The sequence below is a fragment of the Mirounga angustirostris genome, unplaced genomic scaffold (genome assembly GCF_029215605.1).
Source record: "Mirounga angustirostris isolate CCGP_5_RB_7025 unplaced genomic scaffold, mMirAng1.0.hap1 SCAF_8, whole genome shotgun sequence".
NCBI classification, from domain to species: Eukaryota; Metazoa; Chordata; class Mammalia; order Carnivora; family Phocidae; genus Mirounga; species Mirounga angustirostris.
Genome location: NW_026991716.1, coordinates 140,245,412 through 140,267,697, shown reverse-complemented (window position 1 = coordinate 140,267,697; position 22,286 = coordinate 140,245,412). Strand labels below are relative to the sequence as shown.

Below are 22,286 nucleotides of genomic sequence, written 5' to 3'. Positions count from 1 at the left end.
GGCTTGTTGTAGCCAAGGTTGGGGCTTTGCAGGTTTTCATACAACCTGAACACCTCTAACAGTAACAAAGAATAAATTTACCCATACTCTGCTTTGTCAGAAAGCATGCAGGGTTTGTCTCTTTGCACCTTGCTCCCCTGTCCCTAGACTGCTGGCTCCGTTCAGCAGGAAGGAGTGGGCCACAGATGGACTGATGACCCAAGCAAGGAGCTGGCCAGCCCTGACTCCATTCTCAGAATAAGACCAAATCACGATCTGCTGTAACAAGCAGGCACTTCTGAGAATTACGGTTACATTTCTTCCTCTGGTGGAGGAAAGGTTTCTAAATTTGCCCCAACTTTAAGACAGTGGAAGTAGTCGACTATAAAGAAGGCTATGACACAAAACCAGGAAGCTGAGAGTTGTGGCACTGTACAGAAGGTAGATGAACACCCATTTCCAAGAAGGAGCCCCCCTTTGAAGAACTACACACTGCTAAGTTTGGCATCAGTATGTGGTACAATTCTGGAATTGATTATTTAAGCAAGTTATTTGAGAACTCCCAAGAAAATAGTAGTGATTATTACCAGCCAGAGTGAGTTCTCTGAAATGTCAGGCCAAGCTTACTTCATGTATTCTGATAAGTTTACTCATAAAGGAGATCATAGACAGACTATCAGCAAGGCATCTGGCAAGACCTCCCTTGTAGGCAAGGCACAGAAATGGTTGAGTTAGGCTTTTCTTTTTTTTTTTTTCCCTCCTGTGTGAGCAACTGAATCCAAGCAATATGCCTTGATGATTTGGTCCTACTGTAATACCACCAAGGTCTCTACTTGATCTAATCCATTTCCATCTAACATTTTTATTGTAACTTTGATGAGAGTTATAGAATCCAAATCTATTAATTTTTCAATGACCCAAAGTTAGGAAGTCTGCAGAGCTATGAACATGAAGGAACACCAAGAATGCAAAAATGATAATTTACTATTATTACCACCTTGACTTGGCACTGTGCTAAACATTCTACTCATGTGATTGGCTAATTCTTACATCATTTCTGGGCAGTAGGTTTTATAATCCCCTGGGAGAAATGACATAATTCATTTGCCAAAACCACACAGCTAGTTAATGGCAGGCTGGGGTCTGGTTTGCATGAGGTCAAGCCCTGTGCTCAGGGTGGTTAGACCCTACTTCCTCCCAACATCTCACCAAGCCCCGGTAGAAATGGAGCCAGACTTGGAACATGTTCAGGAGAAATGTTCAGAGCTGGAGATGCAGACTCATCTCCTGAGCTCAAGGAGTTGGACTAATCTGCACCAAATGGTAAAGCCTGTGGTAGAAGCAAGGGACAGGTCCCTTTCCAGTGGCCACACTAATTCTCAAAAAGGACAGAGAGGTGTGGTCTTTAGCATCAGCTACTGAAAGACCACAAGATGGAGGTGACTTCCTGATAAAATGGATATTTTAAGCTATAAGATTCCAGATTCCATTTCCCTCTATAGATATGGGTTCTCATTTGGGAATCTGAATTGGTCAGTACAGGCTAGGTTTGCTGCAGCAATAGATTAACCCTATGGGCTCATTGGCTTCACATAGAAAAGGACCATTTCACATTCATGGTAGATATCCAATTCAGGTTAACACAGGGTGGGGAGAAGAGAGAGTAGGAGGACAGTGCATTGGCTCTGAAAAGCTTAGTTTGGAGGGAACACACACCTCTTCCATTCACAGCCCATTGGCAGACTTAGTCCCATGCTTCCACAGAACTGCATAACAGAAGTGCTGGGGAGCTGTTAGATATTTGGTGCTCCGTAAATGTCTCTGACATAGAATTCATGTTATTTGGGGAAACTAACTTCTCCTTTCCCCTAACCAGTACTATGATTGCATGACCTAGGTTAATCCAGTCAGTGTGTTCCATCCCCTTGACAACAGTTCAAGGCTGGGCATGTGCCCCTAGGTGGTATAATAAATTCAGGGGCAATGACACTTTCGCTTTCTTACAGGTATACGTAAGTAAGTAAGCAAGCATGTAGTCCCTGGATCTACTTGGAACATTCAGAGGCCAAGAAGGGAGCCAGCTTTAAGATGATCTTGCATAAAACAAAACAGAGAGTGACAGTGGTGAGCCACCAGATTAAACCATGCTTGAAATGAGACCCATCTCTGGATTGTTCAGTTATGTGAGTCATCAAGCAAACCTGACTGACAATTTGAATTTTTTTTTTATTTGGTAATCAAAATAATCTTAATACACCTCTTTTCCATATTTTCAGAATTAGGTATTTTCTTTTTAAGTTAAACATCATGACTTTTTTATAGTTATTATTGCTTTAAAAATCATTTAACTGGGCAATTTCAAGGTATATAAGTAAAATTATTAGATCATAAATAAAGAGTAATGCATTTCAGTCGTACTTGTTCCTTTCTAATTAAGTAGAATTCTCAAAACAATTTTTTATATTGTGATATGGATTCTCATGTTTTATCCTTACTTGGTATATTTTTTCCATTGAGTATTAACAAGAATATCTTGCTTTTTAAAACGTTATTGCTACTTAAATATTAAGTTTCTTTAGCTGTGTCTGTGCATGTTTATCCTTTATAGCTGGGTGACCTCAACTCATTAAAGCTCTCCTAATGAGGCCACTGTCTTATGTGCTATTTGTAGATCAGATATTTCTGTAATTCTTTAGCAGCTGGAGTCAACTTGGCTCCTAGTAGACCATCTCACAAATGTAGGTTTCTGCTTATAAACAAAAAGAATCACATGAGAGAATGTAAGATGAATAAACAAAAAATTACTCTCACCACTTACATAATTTCTCTTGTAAATAGAAAGCATTATGTCATTATATTCTTTATGTTCTTTGAGATTAGGGATTCTTACAAAATAGTTTTTGTATGATATACATTATAGTGGCAAGCCCAAATGGCCACTTCACACTTTTGACTATGACACCTATACAGATTTTCATACTGTTGACAGTTATGCACCTGATCAAATTAATTTTGCAAGTATTTTGATGAATTGATGATGTACTAGTAAGCCCATTAGATGATGTTGGGAATATATTACTTACTAAGATTATATTCTAAGTGACACAACAAAGGAAGATACAAAATTCTGTGGGGGAGGGAAAGTGGGGTGGGTAGAGGGCTGGAGTTTAGGATAAGCAGGGAGAGAAGAAACAGAAGAGGCTTCAAAGAACAATTCCTATTTGAGCTGAGCTTTGAAGGTCCCTTACCACTGAGACCCTGGGGGATGTGAGAGAGGGCATTCTTAAAAGAAAGCAAAGGTACAGAATTAGAAAAGAAATTTTATAGCACATTTAGTTTGGCTATAGCTAACAGGGCACACAAAGGGAAATATAGTTGACCTTTGAACAACACTAACTGCAAGGGTCTACTTATATGCAGATTTTTTCAATCAATACAGTACAGTACTATATTTTCTCTTCCTTATGATTTTCTTTTTTTTTTTTTTTAAAGATTTTATTTATTTACTTGAGACAGAGAGAATGAGAGAGAGAGAGCACACGAGAGGGAGGAGGGTCAGAGGGAGAAGCAGACTCCGTGCTGAGCAGGGAGCCCGATGCGGGACTCGATCCCGGGACTCCAGGATCACGACCTGAGCCGAAGGCAGTCGCTTAACCAACTGAACCACCCAGGCGCCCCCTTATGATTTTCTTAATAATATTTTTCCCTAGCTTACTTTATTATAAGAAAATCCTTAGAGCATACAAAATATGTGTTAATCGAGGGTTTATGCTATCAATAAGACTTCCAGTCAACAGTAGACTATTAGTAGTTAAGTTTTGAGGGAATCAAAGCTTATACCAAGATTTTCAACTATGCAGGGGGTTGGCGCCTCTAAACTCTGCATTGTTCAGGGGTCAACTGTAATAAGAGATAAGGTCAAAAACAATTTGCAGCCAGACATTTAAAAGGAATCCTTGAAGGTCATGCCAAAGAATTTAAAGTAGGCTGAAAGTAGAGAGGAGTCTGTCCTTGAAAGAGGGAAGTGTATCAGTTAAGATTTGTGAATTGAAAACTTTGTGCCTCTAATAGCTAAGGTATGTGGCCTGGGGCACAAGATAGTAGCAGGAATACTGGCTTGAGATGTCAAAGGTGAGACTTTTGGGATGGCACAGCAGGTAGAAAGTTAGTGTGTGTGGGGGGGTAATCCTGGAAGAAAGAGCCCCAAAGAGCAGGTAAACTAAAAACCTGCAAGAAAGCCCAGCTTTAGCTAACCCCTAAGGGTTATACACATGCAAGAGATCCCAGCAGGCCCAGATGATGAGCCAGAGCTGAGAGATGGAAGAACTCTGATTGCTGTCTACCACAGGGAGACAAAGTTTGAAGTTTATGTTGAACAGGTTAACTGTCAGAATAAGTACTCTTCAGAAGAATATAACAGAACCCAGAGACTTTAAAATATCTTATTCATAATGTCCATGGTATGATTATAATTTCTGGCCTGCTGAGGTTGGATGGGCCCTGGACTAGATCCGGCCAATGAGTAATGAATAGAAATGAAATATGTTACTTCCAGGATGGAGCACTTCATCTCCCAGAAAGAGATCCTTTGGGACTCTTGTTTCCTCTGGTGCTGTCAGCAGTGACATCCACCAGGCTACGCCCCTAAGTGATTGCTGTGAACAAGCCCCCTGCTAACCTGAAATTGGCACTTAGCACATGTAAGGAAACAGACTTTCATTCTAAGTCACTTACTGTTTTAAGCTTTTGATTTTGGAGATTGGTTGTTATTTCAACATAACCTAGCCTGTTCTGATTGATAAAATTCCCATCATATTAAGGAGAATTTTCTTCTAGTCTTAGTTTGTTTTAAAAACCCAAAGAGGGGGCACCTGGGTTGCTCAGTTGGTTAAGCATCTGCCTTCAGGGCAGGTCATGATTTCAGGGTCCTGGGATCAAGTCCCATGTCGGGCTTCCTGTTCAGCGAGGAGCCTGCTTCTCCCGTTCACTCTCCCTCTCTTTCTCAAATAAATAAATAAAATCTTAAAAAAACATAAATAGGTATTGGTTTTTATCAAATGCATTTTGCCATCATCATAATACACTAATATAAATTGCATTAACTGATTTTTCTAATATTAAGCCACTCTTACGTTCCTGTAATAAAACCAACTTTGGCATGAGATACTATAATTTTTATATATTGATGGATTTGGTTCTCTCATAATTTTGTTTAGAAATTTTTCATTGATGTTCATGGATGAGATTGTCCTAGAAGCTTCCTTCTTGTAATGTGTTATAATGAACTTGTTGCTATCAAGGCTATGCTAGCTTCATAAAATGAGTTGGCATGTCATATAATATTAATAATAATATTCCCATTTTATAGACCAAGCAACAGTATCACATGGAGTAAAACAACTTGCCCTAGGTCCAATGGCTACTAAATGGTACAGCCAGATTAAAAGCTGGCTGGTCTGATTCCATAGTTTATGCTCTTTGCCCGTATATTGTCCTGTTGATCTGCATGTAGGATTAAGAGTCTTAAGAGCTAGCAAAAAGAAAGTTCATTGTTACAGAATGAATAAAGAATGTAATTAGGTAAGCAGCAAAAACCTCTAACCAAACACCAGGCCCTGCAAAACCGATAATAAACATTCAAAGAGAGATAGGAGCCTGAACATAACGGATTTATAAAGAAGAAAACAAAATACTATTAAGAAGCAATAATCAGAATAAAAGTAAATTATGGTAACTAACAAAATACTCAATGAAAGTTTTGGAAGATGATGTTAAGGAAATTTCCCAGGAAGTAGAACTAAGCAGAATCAGGAAATCTGAGCAAAAAGATAAAGATATTGGAGAATCAACCCACAAGATAATTTTATATATATAACTTCTATAATTATAATTTATATAATTTAATATTTATATATAATAATTATATATATTGTTTATACATGCAGGAATTATAGACAGAATTAGAGAATCAACCCACAAAGTAATTTTATATATAATTTATACATAATATATATTTACATTTATATATAATAATTTTATATATAATTTATATATATGCAGGAATTACAGAAAAATAAAATAGAGGGAGAACATTATTACAGGAAGAATACATGAATGGTTTCTAGTGTTGAAAGACCTATGTCTCTAAATTGAAATTTCCCAGTACAGTGAAGAAACACACAGCCGCATCAAAGCATATTGACATGAAATTTCACATCACCAGAAATAAAGAGAACATCCAGAAAGCTTTCAGAGATTGGGAGAAACAGGCACAGGCAAATGGCCAAAAACTCCAATAGCATCAAGATGTTCAAAGCAAGGTAATAACTTGAGACAAGGGAGACAAGACCTCAAAATTCTAAATGAACACTATTTTCAACATAGCCAAACTAATAATCAAGTGTGATGGAAGGATTTCCAGACAAGGATTAAAACTAAACTTCTCATGTACTTACAGGAAACTACTGGGAAATGTGCACTATAAAAAAGATGAGGAAAACAAGACAACAGTTAAGGAAAAAGACAGTAAACCTGAGAGAGGAATAACAATAGTGTTGGGTCACTGGGACCAGACTGGAACAGTAAGATGGAGAGTGGAAGGACCCAAGTCTCCAGAAAAAGAAAGAAAATTGATAAGTTGCCTGATGTTCTGAACATTTGAAAAACAACATTCATTTGCTAGATCTTAAAATATTTGAAAAAATAGTAAGCATATACAAATCATACAAACTAAATGAGACAATTATCAGTGCTAAGCAAAACAAGTTGTCTAAGGAAAGAAATGTAATTATAATAGATGTGTGATGTGCAGTGAATAGGACTGATGTGATCACAATAGTGTAACAATTGATTATTAATCTGACCAAAATTGTGATATAGCTATATTGTAAGGATGGAGGGGGGAAGAAGATAAGTTTGTGAAAGAGAGATAAATTTTTTAAAAATTGAGATATAAGTGACATATAACATTATGTTAGCTTCAGGTGTACAATGTAATGGTTTGATTAGTATAAATTAGAAAATGATCACTACAATAAGCCTAGTAAACATCTGTCACCACATATAGTTACAAAAAATTTTTCTTGTGATGAGTGCTTTAGTATCTACTCTCTTAGCAATTTTTAAACATCAACTATATTAACTATAGTCAACATGATGTACATTACATCCCCATGACTTATTTTATATGTTTTTATTATTTTATATATTTATATTTATTTATTTTATAACTGGAAGTGTGTACCTTTTGACGTTCACCCATTTCTCCCACTCCCAACACCCGACCTCTGGCAACCACCAATCTTGTCTCTGTATCTATGAACTTGTTTTTTGTTTTGTTTTGCTTTAATTTCTTGAGATTCCACATAAGAGATCATATGGTGTTTGTATTTCCCTGATTTCTCTTAGCGTAATGCCCTTGAGGTCCATCCATGTTGTCAAAAATGATAGATTTACCCATTTTTTTATGGCTGAGTAATATTCCATCATAGATATACACCACAATTTCTTTATCCATTCATTCATCAATGGACACTTAAGTTATTTCTATATATGACAATTATAAATAATGTTGCAGTGAACCTGTGGGTTGAATTAGTGTTTTTGTTTTCTTCAGATAAATACCCAGAAGTGTAATTGCTAGATCATTATGTTAGTTCTTTTTTACCTTTTTTGAGGAAACTCCATTCATTTTTCCATAGTGGCTGCACCAGTCTGCATTCCCACTAAGAGTGTACAAGGGTTCCCTTCTCTCTCCATCTTTGCCAACAAGTTATTTCTTGTGTTTTTGATAACTGTCATTCTAACAGGTGTGAGGCGATATTGTGGTTTTGATTTGCATTTTCCTGACAGTGATGTCAAGCATCTTTTCAGGCCTGTTGGCCATCTCTATGTCTTCTTTGGAAAAGTGTTTATTCAAATCCTCTGTTCATTTATTTTATTTTTTTATTAACATAATGTATTATTTGTTTCAGGGGTACAGGTCTGTGATTCATCAGTATTACACAATTCACAGCACTCACCATAGCACATACCCTCCCCAGTGTCCATCACCCAGCCACCCCATCCCTCCCACCCCCCTCCACTCCAGGAACCCTCAGTCTGCTCATTTTTCAAATTGGATCTTTTTTTTTGTTATTGAGTTGTATGAGTCCTTTATATATTTTGGATATTAACCCCTTATCAGATACATGATTTGCAAATATTTTCTACCATTTGGTAGGTTGCTTTTTCATTTTGTTTATGGTTTCCTTTGCTGTGCAGAAGATTTTTAGTTTGATATAGTCCCACTTGTTTATTTTTGCTTTTGTTGTGAGAGCTAAATTTTGATCATTACTTGGTAACTGGCAGTCTCCACCAAAACCATACGGTTGGGAACAAACAGTGGGAACAACCTCTCAAAGTTCCCAAACCAAGACTTTTTTCTTGTGATTAGTGATCATTTCTCCCATTTATCTGTAATCATAACAAATTATTTGGGTTTCCTTTTGTCATCTTATTGGGTTTTTTTGTTTTGTTTTGTTTTGTTTTTTTACATTCTACGTTGGCTTTTTTTTTTTTTAAGTTATTGCCTTAACTTAATTTTTCATTTTTCTTTCCTTACTACTTCATATGATGACCATCTATTTTAACCCACTAATGGTTACTTTTAAGGCCTAAAAGCTTAACATTATATTTTTCTAATTATTCACAGCATGAAAGAAGCAACATCTCTTGATACCCTAAATGTAAGATAGAAGATGATCATTCATCTGTTTCTACCAGCTCATTCCCTACCTTGTTCTCATTCCCAGCATCTTGTGGGAGGATCTGGGGTGTCAAGTGTCATCTTGGCCTTGGTCGGCTGTTCCTTGACCTTGCAGCAGCAGCAGAGCATCAACTGGGGGCTTCTTAGAAATCCAGTCCCCAGATCCATCTCACAGCTGCTGTGTGGGACCTGCATGTCACCAAGCGATTCATACACACTTGCAGGTGATTAATACACATGCTGAAGTTTGGGACATGGTGTGTTAGAGGCAGTGTGTCCACTTGGATTGGTAAAGACTGTAGATCTTGGAGCTGAAGGTCAGGCAGTGGAAGAAGAACCAGCATCACACTGTCTCAGGGTCAAGAGGTTTACTCTCCTTCCACAGGCAAAAAAAATGACTAATTTAAGTAGCTGTTTGTTGTTTTAAACATGATGCCATGGTTTTTCCGAGAACTAAGGCTTATACCAATTACATCTTTACCTAGAATATTTTTATCGATACAAATTGATCCTCTATACCTGTGAAATTTTTTACATTAACTTCTACCTTTCTACAATTACAATAACTCTTCCTTCCTTTTTTCTCTTTCATCCCAATATATCATTTATTTTTAAGCTAGTCAAGTATTATTTAGTTTTATATACAGTTTTTTCCCACAAACCAATCTGAAAGTTAATTTTCAAGTTAAAGCTAATTTATTTGATTTCATGCTTTTCACCTTATTTTATGCTTTTGAAACTAGCACCTCTTTGCTGTCTGTTCAGTTTTTGTCATTTTAACATGTAGGTTCTGTTTTAACTACTTAGATCTTTTCCATGATTTTGAAGGCTTATACCCAATTTCCTTGGATTTTTAGAGACATTACTCCAAAATAATTACGTGAGATTTCATGCAGTTTTGGAACTCTTTTCCATCAACTATTTAAACTTAACTCTAGATTTAGTGACTTTTAATGTTAGCTGCTTTTCACACTATGACATCCTAATTTCGGGGTCCTTAACTTGGCTTTACCTCCTGAGAGCTGGAGCATATTCTCAGTAACTACTTGTATGAGACAGGTGGACATTTTACTTATGAGTCTTTTTTTTTTTTTTTAACAAGTGTTCATGCCGTTTGTTATGTACATCAGCTCTTCTACTCATGTGTATGGGATGAAACATACCCAAGGTGGTTCTCTTCCAATGCTCATTGTTGTCTGGAATTTACTGTTGGTAAAATTCTTAACCCCAGTTACTTTTATTTCTTTGTGTGTAGAATTCCCCACCCCACCCCCATGGGTTTCTGCCTCTGTCTCCTAGATGCTATATCTTCCTGAGTCCTGAGGATCCAAACCAGTTTCTGTGGGTTTCTTCTGGCTCCTGAACTAAATGTTGTTGAGGTATTCTTTTCCTTTCATTGTTCGAGATATTTCCTTCCTTGTGTGTAGCAGCCTTTTATGAATGGCCCCATGTGGCGGTGTTGGTGTGATTACTCTTAATGCTACTGAAGACAGAGATTCCCAAACCCAGTGCTTGTGGTTGCTCTTGGCGTCTTTGTCCTCCCGGCCATTACTGGAATCCCTTTCTGAGTTTAATATGCAGAGTTTCTAGAGGCTCCTTCCTGGTATTGCTCTGCTGGATTTTGATGCATGTGTGTTTTCCTAACCAGATGGAGTAAATGGAAACCTACGTCCCATAGTTCAGATGGCTGAGAGGGTTCATCTCATCCTTGCCCTATAAAGTTCTGCTGTTGCTGTCAGCAATCAGTGTTCCATTGTCAACCCTGACTCCTTTATACCGGTATTTTTTGAAGTTTTTGACCCAGAATAACCCAAGAAGGTGGAAATCAAAAAGTGGGAGGAAAGGGAAGCAACTATAACTATGCCATAAAACAACACAAATGGAATGAAGTATGAGATACACACTTTTCTGGTTATTACTGAGTGACCTCACTTGGGGTCTTGAAACAAAGAGAAGGAGAAAGAAAAAGTGTCTTCTCCCCTGCTTTCCATTAGAAAGCCTAGAGATATTGAATGTGTGATCAGCCTTGTAATCAGCTGAAGTCAACCCCAGATTCTAGAAGTAGATGGGCAGCTCAGTCCAGTTCTTATCCTTGTAGGGAGTTTATGTATTTTGCTTTACTGGTATAGATACTAGTTAGAATTCGAGGAAAATTATTCAAAAACTGCTAGCTGGTGATGGTAAGGTTAATTTTTGCCCTTGGAGAGAGTCAGAATTAGACTAATAGTACAGCTTGAAAAATCAGGTACACATGCCTGTACATGTTATGCCAATTACGTGAATCAGCCTGCTTCCAGATCAATTGGCCTCAACCCAGAATTCCCCTGAAAGATTTCGTTTACACAGCTTATATTTTTTACACCATGCTGGCACTGTGCAGGATCTTGCATAATCAGTATTCCTTCCTGAGAAAAATTTGGTTTTAGTGATGTAAGTAGATTGAGAAGCAAACCAAGTTAGATTCAGGATCAGTATATAATAGGGGAAGCCCAGGAAGAAAAGCAATGATATCTACCAAAATAAATTCTCATTGCCTTTGGAATCTTGAATTATCAAATTCATATATAGTTAATTTTACCTGACAAAACATGTTTACTGCATTCTTAATAATGTCTTCACTTGTGAGCAAATCACCTCTAGTACGTATGTACCGTAAATTTTGTCCTTAGAACACATCACTTCTCTTAACTCATTTAAATATCTTTAAAATACAGATCAAATAAAGTTGAAAACCAATTCACCTTGGTCTGCAATGCTCTACTTTGGTATGTTTTAACTGTAAACAGTATAATCAAAATATTACTTAGAAACTCTCTTTCTACCTTTTAGTGTTTTCAATGGATGTGAGTGAAAAAGTACTGGGAAGACAGTGATCCTAACAAGAACAGAGTCTTCTAAAGAAAAGAACAGACTTCTGGATGTCCCCGCTATTCTGCTGAGTGCAGGAGGCAAAGGATCATGTCCTCTAAAGACGGTTCCTGGGGAGGATGTTCTGGGTCTTTTTATTGGTCAATAAAACTTGTAGGGCATTCTCTATAAAATACAGCATTTCAGCTAGAATTTAACATTCAAAAATTGTGAACTGTTAGAATAAATCACATCTGGAAAGGATTTTACTGCCACTCAGTATTATATGTCCTTCCTGAAGGACTTCAAAGATCAGCCCTTCACTCAGCTGATGCATGAGGGGAGGGGAAGCTGCTTTAAAGTGTCCTTTCTCTTCCCATGTTACTTTTCACAGAAGGTAGCCTGTCCTTTTGCTCGGGTTTACTTCTACGTCTTGGTGGAAATCTGGAGTGGTCAGTTACAGATCTCTTACAGAATCTCAAAAACATGAGAGCAAGTTTCAGAGCTGATTTAGTTTAAACAGTGACAGCAGAATGGCCAAAAATCTAGAATTCTAATGAAACTTAATTCAAATCAATAAAAAGGTCACCATAGATAAGATGAAATAATCCAGGTGTAGGAAATGACCCATGTTGAACTATTTAGTTCTTGTTCTGGTCAAAGCACATGGCAAGAGCAGCTCTGAGACAGTGAGGGTGGGGTTCCCCCAGATGCTAGGAGACGCAGGTGTCCCGTCAGTCATGCCAGGAAGTGGTTCACCCTGGACTAAGGAGTGAGGCAGAGCTTGCGGTGGGGGAAGGGGCCAAATGCCCAGGGCAGTTGGGAAGGGGTGGGATGTCCCTGCCCAGGAGGTGCTCAGCACCACCCCTCTGCTTTCCAGCAGCAGCAGCAGTATGGATGGGCAACTCTGGTGCGCACAGAGCCTGGGGTGTGATGGTCGGTGGTAAAGGCCTAGGCCTGGCCATTCCAACCTTGGAGAGGCCGGCCATCCCCTCCTGGACCCTTGTCCCCGGTTGATGGCTCTATTATAAGGGTCAGCAGCCGCTGTGGGGTGAGAGGAGGAGGCTGGACCCAGAGCAACGCGGGGCTTGTTCGGGAGTCATTATAGACCGTCTTACTGGCAAATGGAAATCTCAGAAACACTTTGGGAGGGAGCTGCTTTCAGACAACTAGTCCAAAGAGATTCATGCCTGAAGAACCTGGCCATAGAAATAAAGCATTTCATCCTATAAACAAAGAAAGTAAGTCAGTGACAGGGTTACTCTAGAATTTCCCCAGGTAACCTATCACAGATTAAAAAAAATTTCAAATATTTGGTAACATTAATTCTTCTCCATTCCAGAATTTTTTTTCCCTAAAATTATTAATCCTATTACCTAAAAGATCCTAAACATAATTGGGTTTATATTGTAATTTAAAAATTAGGGATGTCATTTGAAAAGAACTTGGAAGTTGGTGGTGTAGAATGCAAAGACACATACTTTACTTCTGCATGTATAAATTAATGTTAATGCTTGTGTCATTACTCGGAAGCATTTTAAATTAGTATAAAGCCTGTGCAATTTAGTTTATGTGGGAAGCTTCAGTGCAGTATCAATAATGGGATAGAGTAGATTTGGGATGTCTGGCCCCATAAGTCAACCTATAAAATTCCTGCAAAACCTGGGGATAGCCTCAATCTGTTGTGTTTTATTGCTTAATTAGCGAGTTGTCAAAAAGCGGCACCTTCTAAGCTGAATGATGCTTTTTCACCTGTTCACTTACTTTTTATCGGGATAATGAGCTGTGGAATGACAGGAAGAATCTTGTTCCCCCCGTGTTCCAGCATGTCGTGGATTCCTTGCCGAGCAAAAAACTCGTAGGGAAATGTCATTTCACAGAGCCCATCAAAAAACAGAGGCAGATAATGATGGTAATCCAGCTTCTCAATTTCTACCTGAAAGGAGAGAGAAGAAATGCCACGTGAAGACAACAATGGGGCGAAGCATGGCCAGACCAGCTATGAGGCTGTCACCGACTTAGGAGGAGCACGTTCTTCAGGACTTTGGGAAAATTTTATTAAGCAACTCATCTAACAACCTAAAGTACATCAGCATGTCTTTATTCCATTAGCAATGGGGTCACAGTCATTGACCTTTACATTTTAACAGATTGGAATAATAAATAATAAATAATCAACATTGATACTTGTTTTGCGGTCCTTTGGTTAGTATTTTACCATTTGGCACAAATGTAATACTGAAAAGGATTCAAGAAGTCCACCGTATGTATGTTGAAAAGATATATGTAAGAACAGAATGAAAAAAAAAAAAAACCAGTTGAAGAGAGATTAGGATCTGAATTTCCAACAGGAATCTAATAGGGATGGCACACCAGTATATTCTTGTGAAATGTGTCTTTTCAGGACCTAGCAAGTATGAGAGTGAGGGATAAAGTAGGATTGTGTGAATGTTCCCTGGATCCTGCAGGATAAGGAGAATGTTGGTGCTCTCAAGTCACCTCAAAAAAATCAGAATATCCCAATCTCTCTTGGCTGCTCCATTGGGGAACAGAGATACATCACTTTTCCATTGCTATATCCTTCACCCTCAATGATGCCTCCATGACTTCTTGTCCTGATCTTTGTAAAAGCATCCAGCACCAACTGCAAACGGAAACAAAAGCTCTGGGATTGAGAAGAGAGATGTGTTGCGAGCTGCAGGAGATCTGTTCCAGCCTCTAGCCTGGGTCCTTCACTGTCCAGAGTATCCATGACCTGACTTGCTACCTGCAAGATGACAGAAGTGATGGTGATATCATGAATGGAAAGAAGCCAACAGACTTGGACTGAGGACACAATCCATTTACAGAGCTAAGGATGTGTGCAGCGTTCCCAGTGAGAAGTGCAAATTCCCCAGGTCTTCAAGTCCTTATGAATGCACCCAGCTTTCAATTACCACCTTATAATTAAGTGAGGAGCCCATCAAGACCTCAGAGAAACTGCCTTTTACATTAGGAGGTTCTTATACCTTCTAGCTCTCTCTCAGCTTTTTGGAGTCTCTAGCCACATGCCTGCCTATCCCTGGGGATGACTAACTGGTAACACCTCCAGCACATCCCCGAGTGTCTACTGTAGATTGAATCAAATGTCCTGCAGTTCCCCAAAAAGGAGGTCTGTCTCCAGTCTGCTCATGGACTGCCCAGCCACCTAAGGAAGTAAACAGTCAAGAGTTGAATGTTTAGGGGCGCCTGGGTGGCTCAGTTGGTTAAGCGACTGCCTTTGGCTCAGGTCATGATCCTGGAGTCCCGGGATCAAGTCCTGCATCAGGCTCCCTGCTCGTCAGGGAGTCTGCTTCTCCCTCTGACCCTCCTCCCTCTCATGCTCTCTGTCTCTCATTCTCTCTGTCTCAAATAAATAAGTAAAATCTTAAAAAAAAAAAAAGAGTTGAATGTTTAGATGTCCTCTTGAAATTGAGCTTGGAAAATGAATCCGAGAGGAAGGTATATATGGACATCAATTTCATTTTATATTCCTTTTACATTCATAAAATTTACTTTGTTCATAGTAAAATTTTATGGAATATATATCCAATGCCAGCCTTCAAGGATTTTTGTGTATTTGAAGACATTTTAGAACACTATTTTGTATAACTATTTTGTTCATTCCTCATGACAACTAAAAGGTATTGCTACATCATTCAGCTCCAAAAGGTACAGTGTTACTATCAGTTTTACCTTGTAGCCTAACTTCATAATATAAATGTCATCTGTATATTTTTTCTATATTATTGATGTTTTTCTAATTCTTTTAGCCCACTGTCACATTTGTACATATGTGTCCTATAAATAGAAAATTATTACATTTTATATTTTAATGTGATCTAGGACTTTTTATTTTAATACTTTAAGTCACTCACATTTATCACAATGTCTATTTTAACTTCTGTCATCTTATTTTTTGGCCCCTGGTTGTGTTTTACATTTACTTTTTCCTTTCTATTTTGCAGTTTGTTTTTTTTTAAATGTAGATCACTTTTTGGGGGGGGGGGCAGTGATTTGAAAAATAAGAAAACCTCTTTAAATATTTTATTGCCACTATCTCATGTCTTTCTCAAACATTAATAATGAATTTAGGTCACTTGGACAAGCAAATTAAAAATCTCCTACTAAGACTGCTGATGTGCCATTTTTTTCCTTGGAATTCCATTGATTTGTTTCTTTGTGTGGTTTGGGGCAACAATACTAAGAGCATCCACAACAGCAACAGTAAAAGAATGCCATGTTTATGATACCAGACACTATTGTAAATACTTAAGTGTATTAGTTCTTTTCATTCCTCATGACAACTCTAAAAGGTGAGTGTTATGAGTATCTCTATTCTCCATAAGGAGAAACTAAGGCACTAAGAGGTTCAATAACTTGCCTAAGGTCTCCAGCTAAAGAGAGGCGTTGCTGGGATCTGAACCCAAGCTATCTGGCTGTAGGATGTGATACTGTCTCTCAGGCTATGTTGTTAGGCACGTAGAGGTTCAGCATTATTATAATCTCCTGGTGACTGTTCCATTTAACCTCATGTCTCCATCCTCGTTATCATTAGTAATGCAGTGTGTCCTAGTCTACTCAAATACCAACATTGTTTTCTACAACTTTGTGTACTCTACAAATAAAATGCTATGTCTTCCCCATTAGGACTACAGTGATTATTTACATTTCATGAATTTTATGAGTATTTTAACAGACGATCAGAATGGCTTGCTTCTTGGTGCTTCTATTCACCCTCATTTCACTACAAATCATTTAGGGGTTAATTTGCTATTCTGTTTATTTTTAAAACTTTAGAAGGAAAAGTTTCTGGTTTTCATAGCATCATCAAAACCAAACATATTAATGTATGTCCATAAGTAATATACTGGTAATAACACAAGGTCTTCTTTTTTCAAAAATCTAGATATTGAGAATAATTCAAGATTAAAACTAAAATTTAAAGAAAAGTAAGGAGATCCCTTATTTGTCTTTGTCCATGTATTTGTCACATGGTGACTATTATCCTTTAGAGTTCTTCTAAATCAATGTGGGTTTTTTTGTTCATTTAGACTTACAAAAGGTCATTTTTACTGTTTATTCAGCAATAAACTTCAGTTATATAAATCATTTTGCTCTTAGGATAACTTGTTTTAATGACATATTACACTTTATATTTCTTTAGTATTACTATAAAAATAGTAGTTTTCAAACTTTTGTAAGATTTGGGAATCTTTCTTCAAAGTTTATGCAAGAAATCCAGAATTAAAAGAAATCTCTTTGAAGTAGGACACAGAACAAGGACCATTTTAGATACATCAGGTAAAATTACACAGTAACATACTGACTGATGACCACTTGGATGTTAACTCCAGAAACATCAAGTAGTTTTACTCACAGAATCTCTCTTTTTAAAATTTATGTTTTATAACTTTTTAAAGATCACACAGTACTCACAAGTTATCTCTAAATCTTACAGTGACCTTTGGTCAAAAGCAATAAAATTCTAACTTTACTCGGACTATCATATATAACTTTATCCCCATAACAAATGTGTAAGGTAGTAATGCTATACTGAAAGGTCAGAAACACAATGAGGTTAATGATTTTCATTAAAAACTCAAATTAGAAACTTACTCTTACATTTTCCATATCTTTGCTTCAATTAGCAAATACAATATAACTGGAGATATCTGTTATCATAGGAACCAAAGATCTTGCTTAGAATCACAAATTAATCTGAAAAAGTGTAATTATCTATTAATATATTATGACTTCATTTGGACTTACTATGGCATTTATAAAATAAAGCCTCAGCCCCACTGTTCTTCCTTGAGGAAGCTGGTGAGTTACTGCAAGAGGGCTTACAAATTATATAGGCATTAAGCACTGTCTGTGGATAGTGTGTGTAACATATTTCAAACATGGATGTACTTTTATTTTTCAAATGCATGTAGATGTGGTTATGATAAATAACTTAAAAATGTCATTTTAAGCGTTTTCAATGATACTGAATATATAGTTAAAATTATGTACTAATGCATGAAATTTTTGATGCAAAAAGACTTTTGAGCATGAAAAATGCTCTTTAATGTCAAAAAGGAGACCTCACACCGGATGGCAGACAAGACTAATGTGATCCTTAGACTGCTAAAAAGCCTAAAAAACACCAAAATGTGTTCAATGCAAAGTCTATGTCAGGAAATACTCAGATGCTAGAGATAAAGACAAAATCCAGAGTCACAGAGGTGGTGCCACTTGACTTAAGAGAGTAGCAGATACAGATCAGATCTCAAGATTGGGACTGAGGTTTTAATGTCTCCAGAGTCCAGGAAAACAGGGCATTTAGCAAGAGAAGGGGGTTAAGCTGAGACTCTTGCATAGGACTGGGGCCCTACAAAGGTTGCCCCACCTTGGAAAGGGAACCAGAAAGTCTCTCCTTGAGTTTGTAGAGACAAAGAAAAGTTGTGGAAAGGGAAAGAGAGCGTGTGACAAAGCTCTTAATGGGAAAGATCTCCTTTGAGAAACAGAAACCCAAATAGAAATCTAAAGTAAAAAAATAAAAATAAAAATAAATATGTGTGTGTGTGTATATGTATATATGTATGTGTGTGTGTGTGTGTATATATAATTTCCCATTTCCCAGACCATGGAAAGGAAACTTCTGGGGCCCAGACAAAGCAAGTGGAAAGTGTTAATACTCCCATGAGCTAGGTGCATAGGGCTGCCACAGAAAATGCAACCCCATCTAAAACTTACCACCATCATGGTGATGGAACCACCATAAGAAAGACTAAATAGACCAGTGAACATGGGAATGAGCTCTGAACTAGCAACTAGAAATTACAGAATAAAATCTGAAAAGAATTTTTTAAAGTGGGGGCACCTGGGTGGCTCAGGAGGTTGAGTGTCTGCCTTCAGCTAGTGTCATGATCTTGGAGTCCTGGGATCAAGACTCATGTCAGTCTCCCTGCTCAGCAGGGTTTCTGCTTCTCCCTCTCCCTCTGCCCCTCCCCCTGCTTGTGCTCTCTCTCTCTCTCTCTCTCAAATAAATAAATAAAATCTTAAAAAAAAAGAATTTTTTAAAGTGCTCAAAACATAGAATATTTTTAGAAAAGAACTGAATAAAATTTCCGAAGGACATAGAGCAGCATCAACTTCAGAATCCAGTCATTGGATAATAGATTGACCACAGACAAAAAGAGAAGGAGGGGTCTGGGTCACAGAACCTGGAAAGCCAATGCAGAGGTAGCACCAGAAAGCCCCCATCTGACTTGCTCCCCCTGCGGCCCCAGGGAGTTCCAGAGAGACAGGGAAAGGAGGTATTTGGAGAAATCATAACTGAAGAAAGATGTGCATCTCCAGACTGAAGATGCAAATCTGGACACTTCAGAAAACCTATAAAACTCCAAAGTCAAGGAAAAGATTTAAAAGCAACTAGAAACAAAAGATAGATGACATATAAAGGATCAAAATTGGGCTTGAAATTACACTTCTCATTAACAAAATAGAGGCCACAAGATGGTAAAAACCCCTCAACACGCTAAAGGAACAATGATGATTAATCTTCAGTGCCATACTCAGCTAAACTGGCATGCAAGATAAAGACAAACTAAATGTATTTGACCAAGATGGAGATTTTTTCTGTTTTTTTTTTTCAACCCAGAGCTCATTGTCCTCACTGAAGGATAAAATGTACTATATAAGCTGAACACAGGACAAAGAAATGAGATGCAAGAGATAACAGTAAATAAACTGAACAAATGGATAAGACCAAAGAAGCATTGACTATAAAATTTTTTTTTAATCATCAGTTATGATGAGGTTACAAAGTGAAGTCGTAATACTAGAAAGGAAAAGTAGAGAAAATGACAGGACAGTGATTTGAGTCAAAGTAAGGTCCTTGCATTGATAGGGATGAAAATAAAGTTACTGGTTAACTTCAAAATTAATTAAGTATATTAAAGTGCAAGAATACCAGTCAAAAGAACAGAAATAGAATTAACTTCCCAGAGAACAGAATATAGTAGAGGAAGTGGATAAAGCTCTATTGACCTTATGGAAGGCTAGTCAAACATCCCACCTGGATGTTTGGAAAACAGAAAAACCCATGGAGAAGAGAAAATATGTAGGATGAACCCAAATATGTAAGTAATCATCTTAAGTATAAATTATCTTATTCTCTTAAGAAATTGTCAAAAAAGAAAAAATGAACTTCAGTTATAAATTTGTTTATAAGAATCACATTCAAAATACAATCGGAGAAAAGTGAAAAATAAAAAGGTATGGTTAAAAAAAAAGAAATAATAAATATGATATAGGATAAATTCCTGGAATAGAAACTGCTTTCTCAAAGGGTATATATTTTTATATATTTACAATTTTGACAGAAATTACCAAATGGTGCTTCATGGGATGGTATTAAATTATATTTTCATCAACAATAAATGATAGTAGCTGTTTTCCATTGTTTATTCGAAGAAAACACTATCAGTTTGGTTTTTGACAATATTATAGGTAAATATTCTTTCAGTGTTGTTTTAAGTTCCACTTCTCTTACTGTGAGAATAATAGCCTTTTAAAGATATTTTTGAAAGCCTTTTGTATATCCTTTTCTGTGAGTTGTATTTTCACATCCTTTGCCATTTTTTTGATACCCATTGACATTTGTTCCCTTTTCTCTCTCTTTTTTGAGCCTTTTTTTTTCTTCAAATTCATTTTTTTTAAATTCCATTAGCCAACTTATGGTACATCATTAGTTTCAGATGTAGTGTTCAATAAATGAGCTCTTTTATGTTAGGGAGATTCAACTTTTGTACGTTACTTCCATAACATTTCAAACGTTTTGAAACGTAACATTTCAAAAAATTGTTTTTGCCATGCACACTTTTGTTTTAGAATTCATTAATCTTTTGTGGGGTCCTGAATTTTGAGTCATCATTAAAAAGATTTTCCCCCCAGCATTATAATAAGGGGTACGTGTACCCCAATGTTTATAGCAGCGATGTCCACAATAGCCAAACTATGGAAAGAGCCAAGATGTCCATCGACAGATGAATGGATAAAGAAGATGTGGTATATATATACAATGGAATATTATGCAGCCATCAAAAAAAAACCCCAAATCTTGCCATTTGCAACAACATGGATGGAACTAGAGGGTATTATGCTATGCGAAATAAGATAATCAGAGAAAGACATGTATCATATGATCTCACTCATATGAGGAATTCTTAATCTCAGGAAACAAACTGAGGGTTGCTGGAGTGGTGGGGGTTGGGAGGGATGGGGTGGCTGGGTGATGGACATTGGGGAGGGTATGTGCTATGGTGAGCGCTGTGAATTGTGTAGGACTGTTGACTCACAGACCTGTACCTCTGAAACAAATAATACATTATACCTTAAAAAAAAAAAAAAAGAAGATAGTAGGAAGGGAAAAATGAAGGGGGGGAATCGGAGGGGGAGACGAACCATGAGAGACTATGGACTCTGAGAAACAAACTGAGAGTTCTAGAGGGGAGGGGGTGGGGGGATGGGTTAGCCTGGTGATGGGTATTAAAGAGGGCACGGACTGAATGGAGCACTGGGTGTTACACGCAAACAATGAATCATGGAACACTACATCAAAAACTAATGAAGTAATGTATGGTGATTAACATAACATAATAAAATAAAATTAAAAAAACAGAATATATCTCAAAACAAGATATATTAAAGGTGTTTATATAATAAATCATGTCCAAATGAAAAAAAATTTTGTCATCATACATTACAAAATTATATGAAAATTCAACTGCTCAGGCTGAAAGATCTCTCCATATTCAAGCACAAAATCTTATAATAATTTAATGACTATTATTGTAATAATTAAATAAACAGCATTTTCAGCCTAAAAAAAAAAGATTTTTCCCCATTTTGTAGCAGAATAGAAACAATTTATAATGGTTTATTCTAGTATTTTTATGATTTCCTTATATTGAAATATGAATCCATTTGTAACTTTTCTTGGTGTAAGGTGAGAGACATTCTTCCAACTGTAACTTTCCACAAGGTTACCAATTTAGACAAGTTTTAGACATAAGGTCTACTTAATGGACCTATATAAAACCTTGCATTCAATAATTAGATAAAACATTTTTTACAAGTGTACAAGGGACAGCTTAGAAAACTGAATAGTAGTAAGCCACAAAGTAAGTTTCAAGAAATTCCAAAGTATGTCATATGCGTTACATTTTCTGAAGAAAAGCATAGGCGAACTTTTAACCTCCACACATTTGGAAATTTAAAAACACTTTTAAATCACTCAGAGACTAAAGAGAAAATCCTTATAGAAATAGTAACATGTTAAAATTGAATCACAATGAAATCACCTAACCTTAAAAAATAGAAAAATGCCCATCTGTAAAGACTTTTTAAGAACAGAAAAAGAAGGAAAAGGATGCAACTCGCAATCGGAGGCCAGCATAACCTTGCCACTATGATCAGTCCAATCTCACTGAATCAAAATAAAGTACTAGGCAAATTGAGTTCAGTGACATGTTCGAAATTATGGCCAAGTGGGCTGTATTGCAGAAATAACCAGAATACTGCAATATCATGTTTAAATTTTTAGATCAAAGAGGAAAAATGAGATCACCTTAGATGCAGATAAAGCATTTGATGAAATCATTCATTAAAAAATAATAACTCGGGCGCCTGGGTGGCTCAGTTGGTT

The 22,286-nt window shown here is 37.0% G+C and overlaps 1 protein-coding gene across 1 annotated transcript in view; it reads right to left on the bottom strand.

Annotated features, from left to right (window-relative positions):
• Window positions 1-22,286, bottom strand: part of PACRG (parkin coregulated) — a 524,905-nt gene that overhangs the window by 208,436 nt on the left and 294,183 nt on the right. The window contains exon 3 of the mRNA XM_054505638.2: window positions 13,337-13,508. Coding sequence (XP_054361613.1) covers window positions 13,337-13,508 — 172 coding nt within the window. The remainder of the gene's footprint in view (window positions 1-13,336; window positions 13,509-22,286) is intronic.